The following is a 25,910-nucleotide window of genomic DNA, read 5'->3' on the forward strand; positions in this document are numbered from 1 at the left end:
CTTCTTATAAATCCAGGAGAACGGTAGAAGAATACAGAGAAATGACAGATAGATGAAATGTTTGACAGGTGCTTGTTTCTTTTGACAGTTCCATTGACATTTCGTATATTTCCTTTTTTCCCTATCTTCTCCTCGAACAATCATATTTTGACATTTACATATGAAAGTAAAATGCATACATACGTCAATTCTCTTCTCTTATCCATGCTTTCTGTAGTGCGTTGCAATTCTCTTTTCTCTTTCTCTCTCTGCAATAATTAAAAATATATGTACACGAATATATATTTATTCTCGACTCAAAAAAATTCGACCGATTATCGTAAAAATTTTAAAATGTATCGCCGCGACGCGAGCGCCGCGAATTCGCGCGGAGTCACGTCGATAAGGTAAAAACATCCCGATAATATACTTCCCCTCCTTATATTCGCAGAAATAATACGACCGATATACGTGATTCGCCCTTGGTGGCGCTGACGTCGCGGCGCGCGCCGAGCAGCAGTGTCGCGAAACGCGATGCGCGAATCTCGACGCACGCACGTCCCGCGGTCTCGCGCTCGAGACGCACACGCGACACGCGGAAATCTATCCGGCGCAAGGTACCCGCGATCCGGGGGGAAGAATCATCCGGCGGAGAGTCTCGGCAACGTGCGACCGTCGCCGTGCGTGAATCACGCGCGCGCGCGAGCAACGCGTCCATTCGCGCCCCTCGGCGCGGTAAGTTGGCCCTTAAACGGGCCGGGGAGAGACGTCGCACCGAGTTAACAACCGTCACCGTGAAACGCCATTTTGTGATCGCTTTGCGATCAGGGGGGGGGACGTAAACATCGGACTTTCCAATTGTGTTGGTCGCGGCGGGAAGGCGATCCCGTCGTCGCGCGAGCTATACCCGAGCGCTCCCACGACACCGTCGTCGCCTACCTGGCGATCGTCGTGACGTCACACCGTCTCGTATCGGGGCTGGCGCGGCGACATTTCGCGCCAAATCGCGACGTTTACGAGAGACGCACATCTGGCGCACGAACGCGCGAGAGGGAACAGCTGTCGTTTTTTTGATCGTCGCCGATTCGTGCCGTGGACGATATCGGCGCGTACGCCGGCCAGGTAACTTTATCGAAAAATTGCGAATCATCGACGGGGCAGTCATGCGTTCTGCGGAGCCGAGACAGATACAACGCCAGCGTCGAGCTCCGATTTCGCGTAAACGTTACGTATCTCTTGTTTACCTGCGTATGACGCATCACCAGAGGCGACCGCGAAATTTTTAGAACGTAGGCCGAATAACAATTTAGACATACTTGTTGTTAGGATTTTGAATGTTTTTTTCGCCTTTTAAATATGCATCGAATTGCACAATTGTGCGCTTGACACATAGAGTTTAAAACCTGTGGTCCTTGAGATCTTTTGACGTATACTTCGTCGTAAAGCTTTTGACTAACAAGTTTATTTTTGTAGAAATAATATTTTATGTTATAAAAAATATTCTCTTGGCAATTTCTTTTTTATCACGATTTTATAAAATATCTTTTAGATAATATCTGATGATATTGATATTTGATTAAGTGTTATCGAAAATTTACATTAAATTAATGAAAATATTCTCTTTTTTTTTTACAGTGCAACGATATCTTTAAACTGGCTAAGCTTGCCTGACTTGACAAAAATGACATTAGTGACTATTTGCAAATAAATATTCTATAAGCCAAGGCTCAAAGACATGCTTTTTGTTATCGTAAAAAGGCTTGATGAATGAACAAAAGTATAAGGAATGGTATTCTATTGGATCCAGCTGGATGTCAGATAAGCTGAAAAATGTCTGGTGATTCAGGATGGAACGCCGTTATTCACCATCCCTCAGATTTAGAACTACAGAATTGGAATTGGGAGGAAAACGATGGGGAGCAAGAGAAAGAGCTCCCTTCGACCGTTGATATGGATGCCATAAAGGGTGGTGGTAGCTGGGATCCTACTACTGAACCTAATGGTATAGCTGCAAATCTTGATTATTTAGAAATCTTGTCGCTATGCGTAAATAAATTATAATAACTCTGATGTATTTATAGGAACAGATTCGGTCGATTCCGAAGAAGACTCTGATTCTGACGACGAAAGTTCTGGTGGAAGCGAAGGCAGTTGTTCTTATTCAGATTCTAATTCAGAGTCAGACGACGAAAGCAGCGGTGACGAAGAAGAGGATAGTGGATCTAATTCGGACTGTTCTTCCGAACACAGTGAACAAACGTTTTCCATTCAAGAAACCAACTTTGAACAAGTATATTGAAACGAGATATTATATATTCTAATCCTGCTAGTTTCTGTTTTTTATTATAGCGACTTTAAAAGGAAAATATATCGTGTTTACAGGGAGCGTTGAAATTAAAAATCACTATGAAAGGCTCAAAAAAGGAAGACTCCGAGAAAATTAAATGTGAAAAAAACAAGAGAAACGTTACAAAGAAACTTAAAACTAATCACGGAAATAAGGTAAATAATTATCTTATAATTAATCATTATAAATTAAATGAAAAAATATATACTATTTGGAAAAACACTCGACTTATAGTCCTCAGAATGTAGTAGCGAAGATTCGGACTCATCTGCGGGACACGTGGCATCGCAACAGACACAGCAGCAACAATCGCAGCAACATCACCATCACACGTCGCTACAAGAAATTAATCAAGAAGATTTGACTGCGATCGTACCTTCGCACGAGCAAGAGGACGCGCCGTTCGACGGATTTGAAGACTCCGAGAGTGGTCGATTGGTGTCGAAAGCGATTGAACGCATGTCGCTCGGCGCAGACTCGGACATGAGTGAGAACGGCGATCAGAATCCCGTGCCTGTGTACAGTTCTACTTTGTTGCAGCAGTTTGTCGAAAAGACTGCCATGTTATCCGAGCCGCGAAAGAGGCGCAGCAAGTGCAGCGGTAAAAAATCGAACAACGACAACGAGTACCCATGCGTGTCGAACGTGTCGCCTGATTCTGGCATTCAATCGGTCGACAACAGTCCATTACATCTGGCAGTTAGTCCTGTCAGTCCTCCAGCGCCGACTCAATCACCAATTCAACCGCCGGTCACTACTAAACCGGTAGTAAATGTCGACCGGGTACTGTATCCTCCAAAACGGAAACCCGGTAGGCCAGCGAAGGCAGTATCTGCCCAACCGCGCGGACCCGGCAGGCCGCGTCTAAGACCGGAAATCGTCGAGAAGATTCAAAAGATTGAAAAAGCGGAAAAAGAAAAAAATGAGTCTTTGAAAACTATAAAAAATTCTGATTCTCGATTAACAGAGAAGAAGCAAGGAATTACCAAGGAATTGACTCTGAAGAACGCCAAGGAAGATACGTCTTTAGCCAGGAAACGAGCTAACGCAAAATCGATTGCGTCAAGAGGTGCGAAAGAGGACGTATCTCCTGCGAGCAAAAGAACAAAAGGTAAACAACCAACAACGTATCAAAAGAAACGTTACAGTAACCCGGTGAAGCTTTCGCAGGAGAGGACGATCAAGAAGACTACGACAGGAACGACGAGTTCTCCGATGAGAGTAAAGTGCCTAAGCAGATCTACTGCAAGCAAACTTGTGCCGCAATGCGACGGCAGGAGTTGCCGAAAAGTTAGACAAGATAGAACGTGCGTGCCTAACAAAACCACGGTTCCGTTGACACGACAAAAAACGTGTGAGCATCAAGTTTCCAAAGATCAAAAGGGTACCGGTAAGAGAACGAGTTCAAAAGAGAACAGGAATAATGCAGCGGCTGTTGTATCTAAAAAGCAGAATCTAGTGAAGAAGGTCACGCCACCGGTCGGCAGGCGTGTTTTAAAGGAGAACAAATGCAACAAGAAAACAACCGTGGCGAATCATGAGACCAATGGCGTAGGCGTGCAGACATTAATCTCGCTACCAGTCGGTGACATATTAAAGGCCGAAATAATGAAGCACGTGTCTAACAAGCACGATAAGACAACGCAGCCGATGCAGCACAATCATTGCCACAAGCGTCATCATCACAAGCATCATAAGAAACTATTGACACCACCGGAGAAACCCATACGTATTATCGATTCGTGCATCCTTCACGAGTTGGAGAAGCTGATTGACGAGTTTGCGAGATCGTGTAGTTTGGGCAGAAACAACACTACTGCCAATCATTCAGAGCTACCGCAAATCTTTCGCGTGAAGAAAGTCACGAAAAAGAGGAAAGGCGGCGATGTTAACACAAATGACGATCAGAAGCTGAAACGGCGCCTAAAGAAAGAGAAAGTATTGACGAACGCCGATTCCAAGAGCAGCGCAAACACTAGCACAAGTTCCAATCCGAACGAGCAGCGGCTGCCGCTGAAGAAACGCCACTATCACGTGTCGAGTCCGCATAGCTCGCAGAGTTCGAATGCGAGCTGCACGGATGCAAATGCTAATGAGTCCAATTCCACAGAGAGCCACATAGAAGAGGCAATTGAGGCTACTATTACGAGATATGGCGGTGGCGGCAGCTCAACGTCCTCCATTCACGACGAAGAGGCCGTGCCAGTAACGCCCAAGAAGAGACCGAGGGACGCTGAGAGCACGGTATCTGAGAAGCAGGGTGCTGACGAAGATAAATCCATTGTCCAGTTGGAAGTTCAACCGCGCCGAAAAAAGAAAATCGTTAAGGATCTTCGTGTTACTGTTACGAAATTGTCTTCCGAAAGTCATAGCATTCTCGACAAGACAATGGAAAAGGGTTCCAAGGCCGCTACGGATAAGTCTAGTAAATTAGAAAAGATAATAGTGACGGAGAAATCAATCAAGGCCGATAAAACACAATCGGATGACAAGCCAGACATTGAACATATTCGTATGGAAAAGAGCATTAAGGTCGACTCGGAGACGCACGAATCCGCGATGTTCGATGATGGTGACACTGTCACGGAGAGCAAAGTAGCGCAAATCGGTAATTCGAGCGTGCCAAATCTCATGAATAATACCGCGGCGATGATTCTCACGAAGAAGAAAATGCGAAGACGAAAGGCCATCAATCGCACGGGCTTTCCCACTCTGAAGAAAAAGAAAAAGAAACTTATTGTTAACTCTTCCGGGGTGACTAAATCGACGGCATCGGTTGACGCTAACGAGATACGCAAGGATCAGGACGTATCCGAAGATGTGAAGGATAGTAAGATGTCTTTAATGGAAAAAGAAACTCGAAATGTTCTAATGGAGAACAATGATAAGAGAGAGCACGTCGTTACATGTGAAAACCGTGAAAACGTGAAAAACCTGGATAATTCTAGTATGGTGCAAGAGACATCCAGTCGAAGTGGCTCGGACGAGGTGATCGAATCTTGTCCCGGTCAGCTGCGAGTTCGCAAGGATCTCGTAGAGTCTGATAGTAGCGTATTGTCCGAGAAGCTATATCCGGGTCTGATCAAATACGAAAAAATACCGGACTGTCGTATCTATGACGAGAATGCATCACTAGAGGAATCCCTCGAGCGTTATAATCAAAACCAACGCATCGCGGAGTTGAACGAGGAGAACCTGAGGAAATTGGAACGCGTAAATGCTCAGGCAGCGGCGAATGTCAAGATGGAGTTGTCTGGCTGCTTCAACAATAATCACAAAAGAAGAAGAGGCTCAACTAGTCCTTCTAATCTTTACGGTAGGAGCGCAAAGAGACTGAGGAGCGCGGGCTACGATACGGAGAGCGAGGCACCACCTAGTAGCGACGTGGCCAGCGAGGATCAAGAGGTTAGCAGAAAGCCCGCAGGATTTTCCGTACACAATCGAAAGAAACAGTCGAAATGGAAGAAACGATACTTACAGGCTAGCAATATATTCTCCGAGTACAAGAAGGACCTTGAGTCTAAAAAGCTCGCCAGTGCTGATGCCAAGAGAAAGATTATTGTGTGCCCCACTGGCGAGCATTATACCGCTGCCGAGCAATTGCCAAGCATTATACCGACCGGGAAACTCTTACGACAGAAGAAGACACAGTTGCAACTACAGTACGATCTATTGTGGCTGCATGCTCAATCAAGGCTACCTGGTCGGAATTTGGTGCCATCGTGGAATTACAAGTAAGTAAAGTGTTCTCTCTTCTTTTAATTCTAGATATAGCGATTATTATGAATCAATATGTTGGACATTTTAAAATGTCAAACAAATGTGTGTAATATATTAAAAAATAATTTTTAAAAATGTATTATACATATAATAAATCAAGTATATGTGTGTAAATAATTTTACACAAAACCTTTGCGCCTGTTTGCAGAAAAATTCGAACAAACATATATTACGATGTGAAGCCGACTACTCTCTATGAAGCGCAAGCGTGTGAATGCAAACCGGAGAGCGGCTGCGGAGACGATTGTATTAATCGCATGGTATTTAGCGAATGTTCGCCACAATTATGCCCTTGTGGTGAAAAGTGCGAAAATCAAAAGATTCAAAAGCACGAGTGGTCACCGGGATTGCAAAGGTTTATGACAGAGGATAAGGGATGGGGAGTAAGGACCCAGCAGGCCATCAAATCCGGAGACTTTATCCTCGAATACGTGGGCGAAGTCGTATCAGAAAGGGAGTTTAAATCGAGAATGGCGACCAGGTACGATTCAATTTGTGTATGCAAATCAAGTATCGGAAAACATTATTAAAATATATTGTAATAAAATTAAAAAATAGATATGAAAATATAAATTAAAAATGACAGGTACGCCAATGACACACATCATTATTGCTTGCATCTGGACGGTGGCCTGGTGATCGATGGTCATCGCATGGGTGGTGATGGGAGGTTTGTGAATCATTCGTGCGAGCCCAATTGCGAGATGCAGAAATGGAGCGTTCTCGGACTACCGCGTATGGCATTATTCGCATCGCGAAACATCAAGCCGGGGGAGGAATTAACGTACGATTACAATTTCGCGCTTTTCAATCCGTCGGAAGGACAGCAATGTAGATGCGGCAGTAGTGCCTGTAGAGGTGTTATAGGTAAATCAATAAAAATCAAATATATTGTCTATGCACAAGTTAAGCTGTGTCAGATATATTTCAATTGTAAATTCTATATGGCAGGTGGAAAGAGCCAAAGAGTAGCTAGAAGCGTTCCATCTTTACCGTCATCTCAAGCAGAGTCTATTGAAAGAAGATCGGTGGGCAGACCGCGGAAGAACATTCGAAAATCGAACGCGGTACAATCAGTCAACTCCAAGAGCATTTGCAAGTCTCGCAAAGTGGGAGATCCGACGTTAACGCACAATACGCCGCAACTGAAACCGATGTCTTACCAACAGCGGTGCTTCGCGCGCGAACATCACTGCTTCCTGCTGAGGAATCTGGAAAAAGTGCGACGGCTCAAATCGGCATCGGTACAACATATTCAGGTGCAGAATGGAAAAACGAAGATTGGTAATGCGAATGTCGCGAAAGAGAAAAGTTCCGGAGACTCGAAGGCACAATCTGATGCATTTTTCTCGCAATTGACCGCGTTAACGAACACCAACGCGCGAACCGTACGAACACGTAGGCTTGCACAGGCGCAGGACGATCCGGAGGTACATAAGACTGCAAAACTAGCTAAGGTCAGTTGATGCATGTGTGGAGTTTTTGTATTATTTTCAATACTATTGGTGCAAAAAAATATAAATATAAATTATAATCATACTGATTTTATTTTTTATAGGTATTGAAAGATTTGTACACAATTGTTGCAACGGCGAATGATGAAAATGGTCAGCCATTGTGTACACCATTCATGAATTTACCCCCTAAGAGAAAATTGTCCGATTATTATGAAAAGATAACAGAACCAATCGATCTGAGCACAATAGATCAGTGTATTGGCACTGGTCATTACAAGACTGCGGAGCACTTTGATCATGATATGATAAGGCTCTTTGACAACAATGTGAGATTCTTTGGCAGAACATCTGAGATAGGAATCGCTGCAGCCAGACTTCGGAAACTGTACCTGAGCAGTAAACCTGATTTTGTGGAGGCTATAACGGAGGCGACGGGCTCACCGCCGTCTCAGAGCTTTCTGCCGCCTCGTGGATCCACGGCCGGAGAAGAAGATGTGATTAGATGCATTTGCGGATTACACAGGTAAACTAATTTTTGTTTTGTTTTGTGTGTTATTAAAAGTATATAGTTATCTTTATTTGAAATATGTCTTTACACCGATAATTTGTGCAGGGATGAAGGTTTAATGATCCAGTGTGAGCGTTGTCTCGTTTGGCAACATTGCGACTGCGTTAAAGCTGACACGAGCATCGAGTCTTACCTATGCGAGAGATGCCAACCGCGCGAAGTTGATCTGGAAATACCATTAGAGGGTGAAGAGGAGGAAGAAGGCAAAAAGCATTATGTAACATTGTTGCGGGGCGATTTGCAGCTTCGACAGGGCGACACGGTGTATGTTTTAAGGGACACTCCTGACAAACATACATATAAAACTATACAAAAGCCCGACTACGAGCAGATGGACATTTTCAGGATTGAACGTCTGTGGAAGAATCGCGAGTAAGTGATTGTTTTATGCTGATAAATCCATCAAGTTGATTGTATATTGATTTAAAAAATTAAGATGTTGATCTTAAATTTAAATTATTTATTTAATAGGGGTGAGAGGTTTGTGTTTGGACATCATTATCTTAGACCTCACGAAACGTATCACGAGCCAACGCGCAAATTCTACGTGAATGAAGTCGTGTGCGCACCGTTATACGAGGCTGTTCCTTGTGATCTCGTAGCCGAGCGATGTTGGGTGCTGGATCCACATACTTTCTGTAAAGGTATAATATATTATATTTTGTTTCTGATTGTATCATTGGATATATATATATATCGCTTTGTGACGAAAACAATTTTTTTTTTTTTTAATTTAGGACGTCCAGTCGGTTCAACTCCCGAACATACTTATGTTTGTGAATATCGTGTAGATCGCGCAGCGCGACTTTTCACGAAGGTGGCTAGAGCCAGACATGCTGTATGCACGAAACCTTATGCATTTGAAAGCTTCCCGCAACGTATAAAGCATTATCGCACCTATTTGGTAAGTACGGTTATCGTTCTATTAACAAGATTTTCATATTAATACCTCTCAATGCATCAAATATAATATTGAATTAACATTTCAATTACATTATTTTCAGCCTCATAGTCTGGATGGAATCAAAATGTCCAAGGACAAGAAGAAGAATAATCAAGAGATAGACGAAAATCAAAAGTTGGAATCCGGCGATAATCTTAAAATGCATGGTAAAGAACACAAGTGCGGTAATAGGACAAGACGAAGATCGAGCGAGATTCTGACAGTCGCATCACCTATAACATCATACGCTCAGGTACTGATCGCGCCAAAGAATTTAAAAAGGCTCAGTAAGTATTTTTGTTGCGCGATTATTTGCATTTGCCATATTTTTATTCGCAGAGGGAAGAACAAAGGAAGAGATTGAATAGTATTCTATTGAATCTACTGCAGAGAATGCCGAATAAGAAAGATCCATTAGATCTGTCATTTCTTCTAGAGAGGAACAGGCGAAACCGGAAGAGACCCGGCGGGCTTAATCCGTGACAGTGGGTAATATCACAACGATAATATCGTATACTGTATATATATAAGTTATAATTTATAGAGTTACACTGCAAATCTCAGTCAGATTAATACGCTAAATCGTTTCAATCGCGTTCTAAACTTGATTCTATATATATTATATATACCATGTATCAAGATAATTGTACATTTATCTCCTCGTTCTTCGCACCTTTCCCCTCAACGAGGAGAATGTGAGGGAATAATCTTTCCTCTTCGTACAGCCCGTCCATTGATGTAATTTATATCGATATTCGTAATAAGAAATAATGTTTATTTAAGCAAAACAGTTATTATCGTCAGTCAATATTTTTTTTACATTTTTTACTTTTTTTTTCCGTATATGTCATCGTAGATGACTAGAGTTTAAAATAAGAAAGATCCATTAGATCTAAATATATTTCTTTTTTTGTATTTACTCTCGGCTCTTTAAGAGTGAAAAAATTAATTTATAACAGTATCAACAAAAATCATGTCATAAGCAATTTGTAGGTATTTTAAACTAGGTAGATTATAGTCATTTTGCTATAATTAGAATATTCAATGAGAGAAGCCGATAAAATAATGGATTTTCTTGACAGTTGGGCTATTGCACTAATATAATTGTGAATTTCGCGGACTTGTATAGAAAATCGTTTGTACATTCTTTTCATAGAGTTAGCATAGCTAAATGTGTACAAATTACATGGTGGTCGAAAGAATACATGTTATATCGATGTGAATGCGGGAAGAGCCATGTGTGAGAATTGCATATATTTGAGCGTGTGTGTATTTACATATACAATTTATAATGCTTTATTGCACAGAGGTAATATTATATTTTTCATAATCTTGATGCATTATTTTAATCCAGTGTGTAATATACTTTCTTCACTTTATTGAGAAGAATCTTTATTATAATGTATTTAATTTATTAATATTGAGAGAATAGTGGACCGTGCGAATAAGTCGCAGTAATTCCAAAATTGTATATATGTATTCAGGACTTGTATTTATTATTGCATTACACAATATGGTAGATACATATTATGTGATGCGAACACACGTTTGATATGAAACTTATTTTTTTTTTCGTTTCTCTTGTAGACTAGATATACATTTATATACACGTATTATATATACATATTAAATACATATTACGTGTATATTACATATATTATATATATAAGAACTATTCGGAAATCAAACTCCGATAGGCTTGCAGGTAAAATAAGAAATAGGAAACACTTTTTATTATACACAACGGTTACTTATATATATACATTATTTTTCAACACAATCAATAGCGATTATGTCGAAAAATAGTGTATATATGTAACTTTCATGTATAATAAAATGTTGTTTTTGTTTTTTATTTTATTTTGCAAATCTATTGGAGGTTTATTTCCGAATAGTCCTCGTACGTATATTATGTGTATATTAGATTAATTTTTGTAGAAACCTTTTGTTATTACGTTTTTATATCGACATAAGACGAAAATGTATATTTTTCTCCTAAATTTAACACATATGAGTTTTTTTTTTTTTTGCAAACGCGTTTGTCTATCTGTATGTATTCGGTATATCATTAATGAATAAATTATCGAAATATATTTATTATATTGTGTAATTCAAAAATAAAAAAAGCGGATTTGAAGCTGGCCTTCTGTGTAAGCTAGTATAATAATAAAAGGGACATACAGTGTGTGTGAATTGTTCTTGAAAAGAATTTTTAACATATGCCGAGATTCAACTTTATGTTTTAACAAGTAAATCGCAAAGAATATGTCAAACAGAATGACATTGCCATTATCCATGACATACAGTTGCATGCTCGATTAGTTTTACGCGATTTGTATTCCAGATTAACGAACGATAAACGTATTGATATCAAAAAGTATATTAGCAATTATTGAGTATACAGTTTTTATTCTAACGCATATAATAATTACGATCTTTTACATATAGAATTTTTATTGTCATATACGAATGTTTTTTCTTTTTGCGGTATTTTTAACAATTTGGAATTGTTTTACTAATTATACATTTACTTCTATATTTTTATGTAAGCCTAGATAGTCAAATCTGTCGAAAGCAGATTATCCCAAGCGTCTGTTATCAATTGTCATCAAAAAGATTACAAATTTAATGTAGAAATTAGTATTATTTGCTCGATTATTGGCACCAATTTGTCGATTTAATCGATAATAATAACTTTTGTACCAAATTTGTAGCTTTTTTATTAATAACAGTTGATAGCAGATATAGCATGATCTGCTTTCAAGATTTGGCTATCTGGATTCAAATACATATATAGTATTTTTAAAAGTAACTTTCATCTAGACGCGTCTGTAGGTGAACAAATCTTTTATCAACTTTATAATAATGGCATTAACAATTTTATTAGCAACATGTGTAACATTATAATTTTTAATCAAATTTTTTTTCATTAAAGTCATATTATTTGCATAAATTTATGCATCATTATTATTTTATCGAACATTTCATATATCGTAATATATAAAAAAGTACTATATGCTCAACTCATGTAAATATGCGAGCGAAAAAAAAAAATATATATATATATACGATTATAATTTTATTAATTTATGTTATATTGACAAGGTTTGAGAAATCGATCATAATATTAATTGTTGTTTTATAATAAAGGGATTATTGTATTTTCGCACTGAAGAAATCGATGAGATCCAATTATTATTTTGTCATTTCTAGAAATATAACTTTCGTCATACGTTTATTTTTAATTATTTTAATCACGAAATCGCTGCTTCGTATATTTCATTATTAAGCAATTTTATTTTTGCAACGTTATTAATCGTCGTATTTGAATTGTCATATACATATATTGAAGCAATATAACGTGATACATTAGAGCGATATTTTTCAGATTAATCATTCGTAACAATGGATGTTGTACTGATTTGTGCCTCCTGAGTTTGCTCATATTCAATTAACATCATTATAACATTACATTTAGATGTAACCAAAAGAAATCAGAAAAAGAAACAATTGTTGCGACAAGCTTTCAGCTAATGTGATGCATGTACAGACTATTGTATTGTATTCTGATGAACACAAATACACATGAAAAAGTTTCTTTACATAAATACGCCACACATTATTCTTGCTCATCAATCTACTCTCTTTATAAAGTACCACATTTGTACAAATTTAATAATTTTGATATAGATCTAACTGTGTTACACAAGACTGAATTTCATCATTTTATAAAACAGTGTAGCGCGTAAAATTATATATTACTTATGGATGTAAGATGCGGGTGAAAGGTCGAAATAAATAGAAGAACCTTTTTATTTTTACGAATAAGTTTGTACATTTTTGTGTCAACAATTAAGAGTTTACATAGATTATTAATTTTTTTTTGTTTTTCCTCATATAGAAAAAAATTACTAACTGATTATCATCATTATATAATACGGTCCACACGAATATTGCGGGGCCCTATTTTCTTTTTCGCTTATGTGGTAACACAGAGGTACTAGCATATATGCTATGTGTAAGTTAAATATATAGAGTTCTTGATTATTTCTTAAAAAATAGCTCACCTTTCTCTGTCTCTATCGTTTTTCTTAATATTTTTTAATTGTATCTAAAACTTTGCGTATCGTTATTCTTAATTGTTAAATTATTTTCGATTTCACACAGAAGTACTTTAGCTCGGAACATCACACACACTGTACAACATGTACGAAGGTGAAAAAAAACGAGCTAATGAGATATTGTATTATACGAGCTAATGAGACAGTATACAATGTACATACTGTACAATATGTACGAAGGAAAAAAAACCGAGCTAAGACAATCATTCTTCGAACGTAAAAAAGGATCTCTCTCTCCTACAGTTGAACAAATTCATAAAAGGAGATGGAAATCTTCTTCCGTTTTGTTCACAAGATTTTTTGTCAGATATTTACTTTCGATCGATATAATGAAAAGGTAATTTGTATTACACACACAGATGCTTGGTCGCATTTATTTCGTTTCTAAATTGCATAATGTTCGATTCACTAAATTCGTGAATTTGTATGTAAATACGAACAGTCGGTTCACGCTTTTATATTCTCAGGATGGATGTTGATAAACATCATGTTTATAAAGATATAAATTATAGATATTTATATATATAAAAATATATCGTCGCGAGACACATATACACTGATGCAGTTGAGATAGAAATAAACAAATTGTCGTGCAGACGGACGTAGTCAAGTGTTCGCTCTTTGTATTCTGAAGAGGATTCATAAAGAAATTGAATTATATTCTAGCAGAGGAAGTACGTAGGGTAACAAATGCATTATGAATTGATAACTAATGTAGAATAACTGTAAGACCAATGAGCTAAATTAGATGAGTAAAAATTTTCGGTATTAAAAAAAGAATATATAATCATATTTATGCATGTACATAATATTAGAGAAAAGTATTTCGTGTAATTAGAAGATACAATATAGGTACAAACATCTGGGATTGCTTAATAAATAAAATTAAGTATCGTAACAAGGGAGATCTTGTTTTGCATGTCGTGTTGTGCAATGAAAAATCTGCATGTATAAAATGTGTGTCAAAGAATATAATTTATTTATACCATAATATTTTTTCTTCTTATACATTATTGGTGGTGTATAGAAAGATAAAGATATACAATACATATACATATATATATATATATATATATATATATATATATATATATATATATATACACACCTTTTTCCCTTGCATATTTTTCTCTTTCTAAAAAGGACATTGCTATATAAAGATTCACTATTAACGAATTTGGTTGAATGCACTAACAAGCAGTGTCTGGCATGCAAAGATTAAAAAACTTATCATACACTAATTTAATTAGGTGTAAAAATGTAAGCAACTGATAAAACATCCAACATATAATATACTGACCAATGTGATGTAATTTATGCTGGGCATCTGGCGTATTTAATCGCTTCATCTAGCACATTTTAGGGAAAGAATGCGCCAATACGCGCGTCCAACTTTAATGTAGAAAAGTGTTGATAATGTTTAATTAATGTACTATGGATATGTTTTATGTCAATTTGTGTATAACAATCTTCAATATGCACTAGTGCCCATTGTGTGAACCAAATTCGCTATATATATATATTTGGTGTATAAATAGATTGATAATTTTTTGCACAATTCTCTTTACTTTAGATCTGTACATATTTACAAAAGTTTTTGAGGATAATTATTTTTCTTTTTTTTTTCGACTTTTAATGCTACTTGCATGTAGTTTGTACCCATACGTAGTACTCTTCCTCTTTCTCCTACCTGTTTTTATGATTCCTTGAGAAAAATGCGATAAAAAGTTATATTTTTTTTCTCATGAATGTTACATTATCGTTTTAATGCACTTAGATTATTAGACCTGTGTTTCCGGTAAGGATTTTCAAAACTTGCTAGTATATTATAATTTCTCATTTGCTGCAACGAGTTTTCTTTTTAACAGCTCGTAACAGTATTTTTGTGCATGAGGGATGAAAGAATCTTTACCAAAAGCACAATATGTTCGTTATCATGTTAATGTGTAACGTAATTATATATATGAGGTTTATATCGCGCAAGAAATTCAAATATTTGTCAATACCGTGATATATATATATATGAATGAAACTTGCGTGATGATTGCAGTGAGCAGATAATTCATTCGTGCATAAGATTCTGTTATTGTTGCGAATAACTATATCCTGCTCCTATATTGGTAGAAGTCGATGCAATCATTTCACTTGTAATCTCCTGGAAATATATGTATATTTGCAAAATGCATATTATTACAGAAATATGATAGATTATGATAAAATACAATTATAATTAAAAATTTGCGTTTAAACAAAAACGGCGTTCTATATGTCTATACCTTACATTCAGTTTCCATTCTCGGTAAGATTTATGATGGTGGATTATTGTTTGCTTACAGCTTGGCTGCCAGCTGCAGTGGTTTGACCACCCTGTTGTTGCTGGCCCCAATACTGGTTGTTGTAATACTGCTGATTCCAGCTGTTCCAATTACCATTGCCATATCCCTGTTGATTGTATCCCGCTTGGCTGTATGTGCTTTGACCGTATCCTTTCCAACCACCTGCCCATTGTTGCTGACCCCAGGTACTTTGCTGATTCCAATTACCTTGGGTTTGATTACTCGACCAATTGTCCTGCTGACCCCAACCGGACTGCTGCGTTCCTTGATAACTCCCACTAAGATCATTGCAAATATATTTTGGAAAATGATTTATCAGGCTACTCGTTTTAAGGAAATACTATATCAATAATAATCGCCAATTACCTCACAGGACCCCAACCTCCTTGTCTGGGTACGACAGATCGGTTTCTATCATTTCCTGATCTCCTATCAACATTGCCAACTCTTCTGTCGACTCCTCGTATCATTGCGTGTCCACCTCGTCCTCGGAGCCTCCATGAGGTATGAGGAGGTCCATAACCACCACTATGCCTCATATATCCACCTCTTTGTGGTCTTTCTCCTCTCCAACCTCCCATATTAGGACCGCGCCAAGGTGTGTTACGACCTCTATCTTGATCTTCATATAAACATGTAAGTAATGTAATACCATACATAATTCATAATAAGCAATCGCGAATAATATGTACTTACAATTATTTCTTCGATGATCTCGTGTGTCTCGATTGTTCCGCGAATCACGCGTTTCTCTGTTACTAGTCTCAATTTTGTCAAGATGCGGTCGTTTTGCCGTAGACGATTGCTGACCAAATCCGGCCTCTTTACCTTCCTTGTTATATTTCTCGATGAGCTTCTTACCCTCTTTTTCATCAAGTCCGACCCATTCCACTGCGTCAAAGTTTTCTCCCACCAAAGGCGCAGTAAAATTTGCTATAATTATGACATTTCAATTAAACATTGTTTGTGAATAATGCACATATCTGTATTAATTTCAGTCTACTATATATTATCAAATACAATGTCAATAGAGATACCTTTCATTTCCTTAAGATCAGATTCTGAGACATCTCTTTCGATTGCATTGTGTGCGGACAAACGTTGATTGTACTCTTCATCCGTTGGTATGACAACGACCGCTTTTCGTTGATATTCGCAGAAATTTCGTATTTTACGCCTTTGTACAGAAGAATACACGTTGCTCTTCTGCCATAAAAGATATCACAAAATATTATTGCAAAATATATATTTAAATTTGGTAATCTAATTTACAAACATATATATTTTTTCATACCTGGTCTAATATATAGTTACGTCTTCTGCCACTTGCCACATCGATCAGTTGATCGAGCGCGCGATTGCATTTGTCAATAATAACATCTCGCCGACAATTTTTTTCTTGATCTGATAGAGCAACATCCTAGAAATATAGTATTATGATTAATGATATTATATATATGTATATATAAAACTTTATCATACATTACAGATACTTACTCCTGTTTTTTCAACCAAATTGTGGAGCGCTAAAATATTATACAATTTATCTGGATGGTCGGCCGTGTATTTCCTCGCCCAGGTAGTTTTCCCCGCCCCAGGCAAACCACATATCATTATCACTTCGCAGTGTGTTTTTGCGTCCGGTCTACGCGGACCGGCGATTCTATCCTTTGATTCTACGTTACCTACTAAGATATAATCCGGAATTTGTTCGCACCATCCGTGTTCTTGCCCGAAATTACAGACAAACGTACAGTTTTTGCTCAGAATATGTGGAAACAACGGTCTGTTGCCGAGTTTCTCTTTGGAGATGCTAAATGCAGATCCGAGATCTTTGCCGTTCACTGTATAAGATAATTCTACGGTATTCTCGGGCGTCATATCGAGGTAGCATCCCACAACATCGTCCTTGCCAAATCGCGAGCCATAATCCGTGAACTTTCCTTCAGTGCCCTTCTGTCCGGCACTCGTATATGCGTAACTCAATCCCTTTTCGCCAAGTTGCATGGATGTGAAGGGAACTGACCAACCAATTCTAAGCACATACTTCTCGTCTTTTGTGACAGAAGAATGATGCTCTGTAATTTTGGCTTCATAGTACACTTTCCCATTTATGAAACCATGAGATGCTCTTGCACCAGCCCATATGTGACGGAAATCACTGTTATGCATAGGTGTAGCAGAGAGAAATCCTTCTTTGTCAATAACTAAATTCAAATCAGAATCATCTAAAAGCCAAAAAAAGAAAAAAAGAATTTACAAACAATATATATATTGTTATTACAAATATAATATTATATATAATTTAAATTAATTAAAGATAATTCTGGTCTAAAAAAATATACAGTATTTATAAAAACTTACACCAAGATAAGATCATAGCTGATTCATCAAAATCTGGTTCACCTTCTCCCTTCTGTAATACAGGAGATGCCTGATGGACTTCTATTGGGCTATGAGATCTTTTCCTTTTCCTGTCATTGTATTCTTTTTGATTTGATTTTTCTGCATTCAACTTGCTTGCATCTTCTTGCTTTTTTTCAGACATTTCTATAATCTTGTTTTGTGAATAAAGATAAATATATGAGATTAAAAATAGTGATTTTTATATTAAATCTACAAGAGATAATCTATATAAAAAAAATTAAATATTTTACACAGATTTAGATATACCTGTTCATCTTGTGGAATATTATCTGTTTTCTCATCTTCATCTTCTATATTAATAGAAACATCCTTTGCTTCATCTTGTGTTGTATAATTGTCGTTAGTAGTCTTTTCTTTATCTTTTAACTCGATATTATTTGTTTTGTCTACCTCATCAGGTATCACATGTGATTGTTCAATTTTTGGAATGTTTAAAGTATTCTTATCATTATATGTATCATCTCTATAACTTACATCCTCTTGTTCAACTGAAATTTTATTTTCAATATCTTTTTCGGAAGTGTCTTGCACTTTATCGACATTAATGTCTTCCTTAATTTCTATTTTCTCCTCTAGGCTTTTTGTTCCTACAGATTGTTTCTGAACTTTGTAAACTTCATCTATACTAGATTGTTTTGTTTCATGTTCTTCTCGAGGTATAGAAAATCGATCTACACATGCAATTATACTAGCTTTTTCAGATGATTCTGTCACAGGTACTTGGAGAACATTTGCTTCATATTTATTATCTTCTAAAATATTAACATGTTTCGCTTCTTCCTCCTGAGATTTTACAGACAATGGTGAATAAATCTTGTTCTGAATAATATTTGACGCATTGTCTTCTTGTTTCTCTTCAAGCTTTTCAGGAGACAATTTTGATATTCCTTCTTGTTGTACTACATGTTCCTCAGAAATAGACTCTGATATCGGTAATGTTTCATACGATTTCTCAGCGTACTGAAGTTTGCTCGGAGTAGATTGCTTTGAAGAATTTGGAGTTGTAGCTGTCTTTAATGCGTTTCTCGTAGAAATTTTTGTAGGAGTCACCATGGAAGAACTCCTAGACGCTCTACTAGGTGTCCTCGGTGGTTGTACAGATCTTGCGGTTTCCGCAATCGTTTCTTGTGTTTCTTTAACACCTGTGTCACCTTCGTTCTCTGTACACGAAGCTCTTTCTTGTTTATCTGTGGAAAATATAATAAAATGTAAAATTTATATCTTTGTAGATTACGAAATATAAATATACTAATTATATATATTACACTATATTAGAGATAATATTTAAATATATAAATGGAAGAGATGTCTTTTTCAACACAATTTCAAAAGACATTAATCATACTCGTCAGCTACATTTTATAGTTTAGCGTTATAAATGTGTTCGTGCAGAAAGACAATACAGAAAAATCATCAGGAAGATATCTTACCATCGGGACGCGCGGTACCGGTATATGTCATAAGATATAGGTAAAATAGGATGAAATTTTTTATACGTAATCATTATAGGAATGAAGATAGAAGAGACTTGGTGCATGACAAGCGCAACTTACACTCTTGTGTCGTCGTCTCCTTCTCCTCCTCCTCCTCCTCCTCCAGCGCCTTGCGTAGCCGCTCGACGAGCACTGGCTTGTTGCCCTTGGTGTCGAGACAGCGCTCGGCCAGCGCGGCTCGTAACTCTACCACTTTCAATTTAGACGGATCCATTGTGCGCGCGCGATGTGCCCGGTTAACCAGGTAGGCGGATTCATGCACTCCTGTCGTTCAATGAGAGAGAGAAAATTCTCACGAAAGACCCACATACACGCGCCACCGACCCGCGCTGCATACACAATATGGCGGCTCGATCGCAAATATCTCGTTACGTAGCGCGCGTCGCGCTCATTGGCTGGCCGCGCGATCGTTCCGAAACAACGCCGCTCGCATCACCAATCGCGTCCGTCGTCTCATTCATAAATCAGTGTAGCGCGTCCAATGATTGGTTCGCGCTAAGGCGGGACGCGCTGCCATTGGCTCGAGCGCGCGCCGCTTTTGTGAATTTGAAAGAGACGCCAAGAGATTGAACTCTACAGTTTAGTATATAATTTCCATTTGTTTTTTTTTTTTATTTCTCTACGTCTATTCGCATTGTGACAGAATCGTCAAGTAATTATGAAAATTTTGTTACGAGATCCTTAAAATTTTGTTAGAATATAAAGATAAAATAAAAGGGAAAAGAAATTTTTCATGCGCGATGAGCAACACAGGTTTCCAATTGGTCGTTGCCTTCGGTTCTCATAAATGATCGATGTTGTTTGCACGGTCGATAATACGCACAGAAATGTTGATCACATTATCGATTTGATTACGATTGATTTTTCAAATCTCTATAATATAAAATTATACGAATAATTATGCTTTTTATCACACACATTGCATCTGTATATATTTAATTGCTTCTTATTCCGTAGTGAAGAGACATGAACGCTATCAATATGAACTGGTTAGCTTCAGCGGAAGGAGAATCCTTGGTCCATCATTTCTACATAAATTCTTCCAAAAAGAGAAGATTCTATGGTATTGATTATATATGACAAACAATAAAAACGTGTATTGCTTTTTTCTTCTTTGATCTGAGAATCGTTTTCCATTTATTTTAGGTATTCTGGAAAGACCATCGTTACCCAGTTCCATTGAGGAGGTCACTTATAAGATCTTTATGATAGGTAGATCCGGTGTGGGAAAGACTTCAGTAGTGGGTAAACTTGCAGGCATTTTAGAATCCAACAATTATACAGAAACCAATGGTATAAGGAAAACAAACGTTTTTTGGCCTGTAAAAATTTGGGATAAAGTTGTTCTGTTCAAGCTGCAATTTTGGGACACGTCAGAAAGTAGTATAAAGAAATACAATCATATTCTGCCGGTATGTATGAAACAATAAGTACTTTTAGAAGAGCTGTATATATTTAATTCAAAAAAATAATAAGATACAAAAATAACATTTTTTCCTTCAGGCGTGCAAAGATAAAGTTGATGCAATGTGCTCTGTGTTTTCCTTTGATGATGCATCAAGCTTCAATGATGTTCCATACTTAATGAATACAATGACTGCAATAAAAGAGAAACCCGCAAATATAGTGATTGGAACAAAGTAATCCAGCGCTATGACTCTATACTGTAATCTGAATAAAAGTTCTGAATAATCTAATTCAAACATTTTTCAGGTTCAAACCTTGGTCAAGTTGTGTGATAGATGATGCCCAAATCAAGGAATTTGAAGACAAATGGAAAGTCAAGATCATTACGATTGATGCCAGTAAATTGTTGGTAAAATCTGAACTGTTTGATTGTTCTTATCAATTGAATGCTATCTGTAACATTTTATGGAATAGAGATAAAGAGTTCATATCTAAACTAATGGGACAAACTTAATTATGTTATCGGTAACATTTTATGAAATAGAGATAGAATTTATATCTAAATAAATGGGATAAACTTAATAACTGCAAACAGATGAATTTTTATGCTTTATATAAAATAAAAATACAAAAAGAGATAGATTAGTTATACAAATTTTTGCTTAAACCTTAGGTTTTATTTGCTGTGTCTTCAATCACATACATCTGTAAATTTAAACAATCTGTTTTAATATCTTTCAGTGGTAATAGATTTTTATTGGTCATTTCTACTGCACCATCTTCAATAATCCATGGAAATTCTTCGCATTTCGGATTTTCGCTTAAAATAATATGTGCAGTTTCATATGTCTGAATTTCTATAGAAAATGTTGAACCATTAGGGAGAGGTTTTAAATATGTATCACACATTGATAATTTCAAACAGATTGTCTTCAATGCTTCTTCTGTCTTTAAATAATACGGGTCTTGCCTTAAAATGAAGAGATTAATTTTAAAGATCAGAATTTTCTCAAAAATACACTTATCAATCATTCAACGTACTCTATAAACTCTGCTTGGAGTTTAATGGTATCAAAGACAAATTTTTCTATTGGTAACTTGTTCTCATTGTAGAAGGTAAGACTGATGGTTTTAACACTGTTCTCATCGTCCTTTATCAGTTCCCTAATCGCGTTCAAAATATTTGACAAGTACTCGTTTAATTCTGGGTGTTCAGACACATATATCGTAATTCCATATATCTTTCTCTTAACGAAAATTTCCTCAGGATAGATTTTTCGAAAGAATAATATGTGATTAAATGCTACTTCCAAAAATTCCAAGAGAATGTCAATGCCAACTATAAACAAATTTTTTTTATATCTTGATAGAATTGCATAAAACAAGTAACATAGCAGGTATATTGTTTAACGCAAAAACATTTTGATTGATCACGAAAATATACCTATCTTGTTCTGAGACATTTTATAATGATATTGAAAATAACAATCGCATACATTTAATAAATTTTTAAGAAATTATATATTTAAATATAGATATCTTAAAACTGCTGACGACCATCTCGGTGACATAGGCAATATGCCGCCATAACTAATCATCCGAATCACGCCATCTGTGTTCACAAGTATTATGTATTATTAAATTCTTCATGTTGCTAAAGTAGGAATTGCTAGTATCATATTATAATTTTATTAGGAAACGCATACATTTGTACAAAAAATGTTTAAGCATCTCAATTGTATGCATTTTGTTATATCGTCAATATTAACATATCAACCAAACTTATAATTAGCATAAATCTCCCGAAACATATCGCGACATTTGATTCTAACTCCAAGTTTTGCGCACAGCAAAAATATCCCTGATAATTTTCTGTGCAAACTATATATTTCCTCGGGTGGTGGACATAGTCTGTGATTTATTATGGTTGGTACTAAAGCTTGAATCCTGCAAACACATATGATACGCAATTGTTATTTCATCACTAGATATGAGATATTAATTTATATGGAAATGTAAAATGTACCGTCTTGTCACATCTTGGCCACCAAAATCGTAATACTCATGATTATTGTCGAATACTTGTCCAAGGATCATGACTGCATCCACATGAGCATTTTCCATAATCTGCCGATGTATAAATCTTGCTTTATGTATATCTTATATATATATATGTGTGTGTGTGTGTGTGTGTGTGTGTGTATTATAGATTGTGTCTGTGTGATATAAAGATAAGATACCTTGGACTCGTATCCAGTGAGAAATTTCATTTCTTGAGATAACTGCAAGACTTTATTGCGATTCCCTTCACTTGCAGCATTAATAACATCTATATATTTGTCCATAAATGCTTTTTCATATGTCCTGCATGCCCCAAAATCCAATAAAATTAACTGTAAAGATATATTCATTAGAACATCTTTGATTAAAATTACAAATATATAATTATTTCGTATATATAATACCTGTTTTGTATCAATATTATAGAAGAAATTAGACCAATTTGGATCAGTTTGCATAAATCGAAATTCAAATAATTCTTTTAGAGTCAAACGCATAATCAGTTCGCTCATGTGTTCTTTAATCTTAATATCCATATCTACACATTTGTCAACAGGTATACCTTCTATCATCTCTGTCGTGAATACTTGCTTTGTGGAGAGATCATCTAGAAATTTTATAATGTATCTAACATTTAATATCTAATTAATTATATCTGATGTTATTTTTATTCAATACCTATTACTGTAGGCACATAATACTCTGGATAAGGCACCATTAATTCCCTATATTTCCTTGTACATTCTGCTTCTCTTATATAGTCCACTTCCCATGCAAGTTCGCGTTTCGCAACTTCCACTACATTGTCTATAAACATTCCTTCTGGAAACATATTCCAAACCTGTAATATAAAAATAATATTTGATATTTATAAGATAATATGATATTTAAACAGTATTCTCCATGATCGAGATTCTTGTTGTTTGAGATATTGTTATTTTGTACCTTCATTATGCCTACTAAATTCTCAATGTCACTTTGAATACCTATAGCCACACCAGGATACTGAATCTTTATTGCTACATCTTGCTTATTCGATAATATACCATGGTGCACTTGCCCTAAAGTACATCACATAATTATAGAATTTTCAATCGGGATTACATGAAAAAAGAAAACGTTTATCTACCAATGGATGCTGCTGCAAATGGTTTCTCTTCAAAGAATGCTAATTTATTTCTCCAATTGTGTCCAAGCTCATTACCTAATACTTTCTAGAGATAATTGCAATAATTTTGATATTAATGATATTAATATAATTGATATAAATTTTTTTTTAGATCTGTATATCTATATATCATTTTTACCTCTACTTGCCACGTTGGCATAAAATCAGCACTTTGTCTGACCCTCTCAAAGATTTTCTGCAATTCAGGATTTATAATAGTATTGTCTTGAATACTCAATATTTGACCAATTTTTAAAGCTGCACCTGTATTTTTGATAAAATAATATAATTCCTATATATATATATATGTGTGTATAGATATGTGGCACTTTTATAAATCTTACCTCTCACTTTGCACAATGTTGAAACTATTCTTTCTGCATTAGCTTTAGTGAGGAACATACTGTCAATTGTATCTCCAACATTTTGCTCTTTTAATCCTAATGTCCTCCGTGTATATTCTGCGATGGTACCAACACCAAGACCAAGACCCAAGGTACCAAAACTTACCATTCTTTGCAATCTTGTAGCAGGAACTTTTCTTTCTCTGGCAGTAGGTGATAACTATAATATACATTAGGCGATGAGATATTCATAATAATTGAATATAAATAAATATATATAGATATTAAAAATTTATTTTGATATACTTACAAGTTGTTTTGGTTTAACTGTTAATTTAGCCTTTGGTCTTTCTTTAGGCTCTGTTTGAGTGTTTGCACATTTTTTTTCAGGTGTCTTAATTGTGGAAGAAGAAGTAGAATTAGTAACTTTATTTTTAATATTTTTCTCATGTTCCAATTCTAATTTCCTTAAAATCTCTTTGTCTTTATCAGAGAGTTCTATTTGAGGTATCTCTTTATCTGAAGTAGCAATAGTTTCAATCTTTTCCTTTACAGTCATATATTTCCATGTTGTATTATTTTGTACACCTGAAGATTTTTCGATTGTAAATTTGCTACTATCATGTTTTGGCAAAGTGACATCTTTATTAATAGGCACTTCTTTTGGATCTTTTGCAGCATTATATACATGTAATTTTGCCTTCTTCTTGAGAGAATAATCATTATCTTTTATACCCAAGTTTTGACTAGCTATTATTTTAATATATTGTCTAATACCTTTTTCAACCACACTCACACGCTCAGTTACTTCTTTCAAATCTTTTGCTACTTTTTCCTATACAAAACAAACATTATAAGAGAAGCAATATACATAAAAGATTGACATATTGCTCAGTTTTATTCAAAAGACTTACAGGAATCTTATTCGGTTCTACATCACTTAGTTTTTTTCTTGCAGCTTGTATGTACTTTTCAGGTAAATCTTTTAAACTGGAGTGTGTGATTGTATACTTGATTGCTTCCTCCTGATGTTTTATCAGAGCATTTTTCACACTATGTGCTCCCTTAAGTATACCAAGTAAATCGGAAACTTTCGAACGAGGCATTTCTGTAAAATAACAAACTTTTTCACACTATAGTATAACATATAGTTTTGACAATATTTTCAAACATAATAATATTTTAATAATTAGATAGAATAGATTAGTATAAATATCTTACGCTCTCTTTTTATTATGAAGCAACAAAACGACTGGACGTTTGAAAGGAGGTTAATGTAATTCTACAGAAATTGTCTCCAAAAATTAAATAATACAAATTCAATATTTCAAAATATAACGAGAAATAAATTATTATATCGATATAAAAATAATTTTTCTATAAATAAAACAGTAATTTTTCTTGTGCATTACTGCATCAAGCGGGGAGCACACATTCTTGCATAAGCGCATAATCATAAGCATAAGGAATTTGATTGGT

General features: G+C 36.0%; 5 protein-coding genes across 10 annotated transcripts; 2 read left to right on the forward strand and 3 right to left on the reverse strand.

Annotated features, from left to right (window-relative positions):
* Nucleotides 1-524: 524 nt before the first annotated feature.
* On the forward strand, nucleotides 525-14,232 carry Ash1 (histone-lysine N-methyltransferase ash1). Of its 4 annotated transcripts, none has more exons than XM_070307242.1 (14): nucleotides 525-1,268; nucleotides 1,615-1,981; nucleotides 2,061-2,269; nucleotides 2,362-2,481; nucleotides 2,561-6,060; nucleotides 6,255-6,587; nucleotides 6,693-6,973; nucleotides 7,058-7,563; nucleotides 7,665-8,086; nucleotides 8,177-8,503; nucleotides 8,603-8,775; nucleotides 8,869-9,035; nucleotides 9,136-9,327; nucleotides 9,414-14,232. In XM_070307242.1, exons 2-14 carry the CDS (start codon nucleotides 1,810-1,812, stop codon nucleotides 9,555-9,557), a joined length of 6,546 nt encoding a protein of 2,181 aa, XP_070163343.1. In that variant the 5' UTR covers nucleotides 525-1,268; nucleotides 1,615-1,809; the 3' UTR covers nucleotides 9,558-14,232. The 4 variants fall into 4 exon arrangements, with proteins under 4 accessions (XP_070163343.1, XP_070163344.1, XP_070163345.1 ...); XM_070307243.1 differs by having other exon boundaries at nucleotides 525-1,203; XM_070307244.1 differs by having other exon boundaries at nucleotides 525-1,101.
* LOC138939453 (heterogeneous nuclear ribonucleoprotein U) lies at nucleotides 12,760-19,772 on the reverse strand. Of its 2 annotated transcripts, none has more exons than XM_070307247.1 (10): nucleotides 19,389-19,484; nucleotides 18,205-19,145; nucleotides 17,896-18,088; nucleotides 17,029-17,759; nucleotides 16,826-16,951; nucleotides 16,569-16,737; nucleotides 16,228-16,464; nucleotides 15,898-16,153; nucleotides 15,530-15,809; nucleotides 12,760-15,350 (listed from the first exon to the last, which is right to left on the reverse strand). In XM_070307247.1, the coding sequence occupies exons 1-10, from the start codon at nucleotides 19,417-19,419 to the stop codon at nucleotides 15,279-15,281; spliced, it is 3,036 nt and encodes a 1,011-aa protein (XP_070163348.1). In that variant the 5' UTR covers nucleotides 19,420-19,484; the 3' UTR covers nucleotides 12,760-15,278. The 2 variants fall into 2 exon arrangements, with proteins under 2 accessions (XP_070163348.1, XP_070163347.1); XM_070307246.1 differs by lacking the exon at nucleotides 19,389-19,484 and adding an exon at nucleotides 19,512-19,772 and having other exon boundaries at nucleotides 12,761-15,350.
* On the forward strand, nucleotides 19,514-21,447 carry LOC138939455 (ciliogenesis and planar polarity effector 2). Its single transcript, XM_070307250.1, has 5 exons — nucleotides 19,514-19,695; nucleotides 20,409-20,514; nucleotides 20,598-20,863; nucleotides 20,955-21,091; nucleotides 21,165-21,447. The coding sequence occupies exons 2-5, from the start codon at nucleotides 20,418-20,420 to the stop codon at nucleotides 21,370-21,372; spliced, it is 708 nt and encodes a 235-aa protein (XP_070163351.1). The 5' UTR covers nucleotides 19,514-19,695; nucleotides 20,409-20,417; the 3' UTR covers nucleotides 21,373-21,447.
* Polz2 (DNA polymerase zeta subunit 2) lies at nucleotides 20,906-22,448 on the reverse strand. 2 transcript variants are annotated; one of them, XR_011447860.1, is made up of 5 exons: nucleotides 22,303-22,448; nucleotides 21,900-22,197; nucleotides 21,527-21,828; nucleotides 21,173-21,311; nucleotides 20,906-21,048 (listed from the first exon to the last, which is right to left on the reverse strand). XR_011447860.1 is itself a non-coding variant. In XM_070307251.1 (4 exons), the coding sequence occupies exons 1-3, from the start codon at nucleotides 22,319-22,321 to the stop codon at nucleotides 21,528-21,530; spliced, it is 618 nt and encodes a 205-aa protein (XP_070163352.1). In that variant the 5' UTR covers nucleotides 22,322-22,448; the 3' UTR covers nucleotides 20,906-21,311; nucleotide 21,527. The 2 variants fall into 2 exon arrangements, 1 of the variants encoding a protein (XP_070163352.1); XM_070307251.1 differs by having other exon boundaries at nucleotides 20,906-21,311.
* Nucleotides 22,449-22,538: 90 nt separating this feature from the next.
* On the reverse strand, nucleotides 22,539-25,865 carry Coq8 (ubiquinone biosynthesis protein COQ8, mitochondrial). The gene is made up of 12 exons (XM_070307249.1): nucleotides 25,653-25,865; nucleotides 25,346-25,539; nucleotides 24,742-25,266; nucleotides 24,432-24,651; nucleotides 24,227-24,351; nucleotides 24,049-24,133; nucleotides 23,865-23,980; nucleotides 23,598-23,760; nucleotides 23,324-23,526; nucleotides 23,099-23,251; nucleotides 22,885-22,985; nucleotides 22,539-22,805 (listed from the first exon to the last, which is right to left on the reverse strand). The coding sequence occupies exons 2-12, from the start codon at nucleotides 25,535-25,537 to the stop codon at nucleotides 22,631-22,633; spliced, it is 2,058 nt and encodes a 685-aa protein (XP_070163350.1). The 5' UTR covers nucleotides 25,538-25,539; nucleotides 25,653-25,865; the 3' UTR covers nucleotides 22,539-22,630.
* Nucleotides 25,866-25,910: the final 45 nt, after the last annotated feature.

The sequence above is a fragment of the Polyergus mexicanus genome, unplaced genomic scaffold (genome assembly GCF_030449975.1).
Source record: "Polyergus mexicanus isolate NDT 795.1 unplaced genomic scaffold, iyPolMexi1.0 SCAF_14, whole genome shotgun sequence".
Lineage (NCBI taxonomy): Eukaryota > Metazoa > Arthropoda > Insecta > Hymenoptera > Formicidae > Polyergus > Polyergus mexicanus.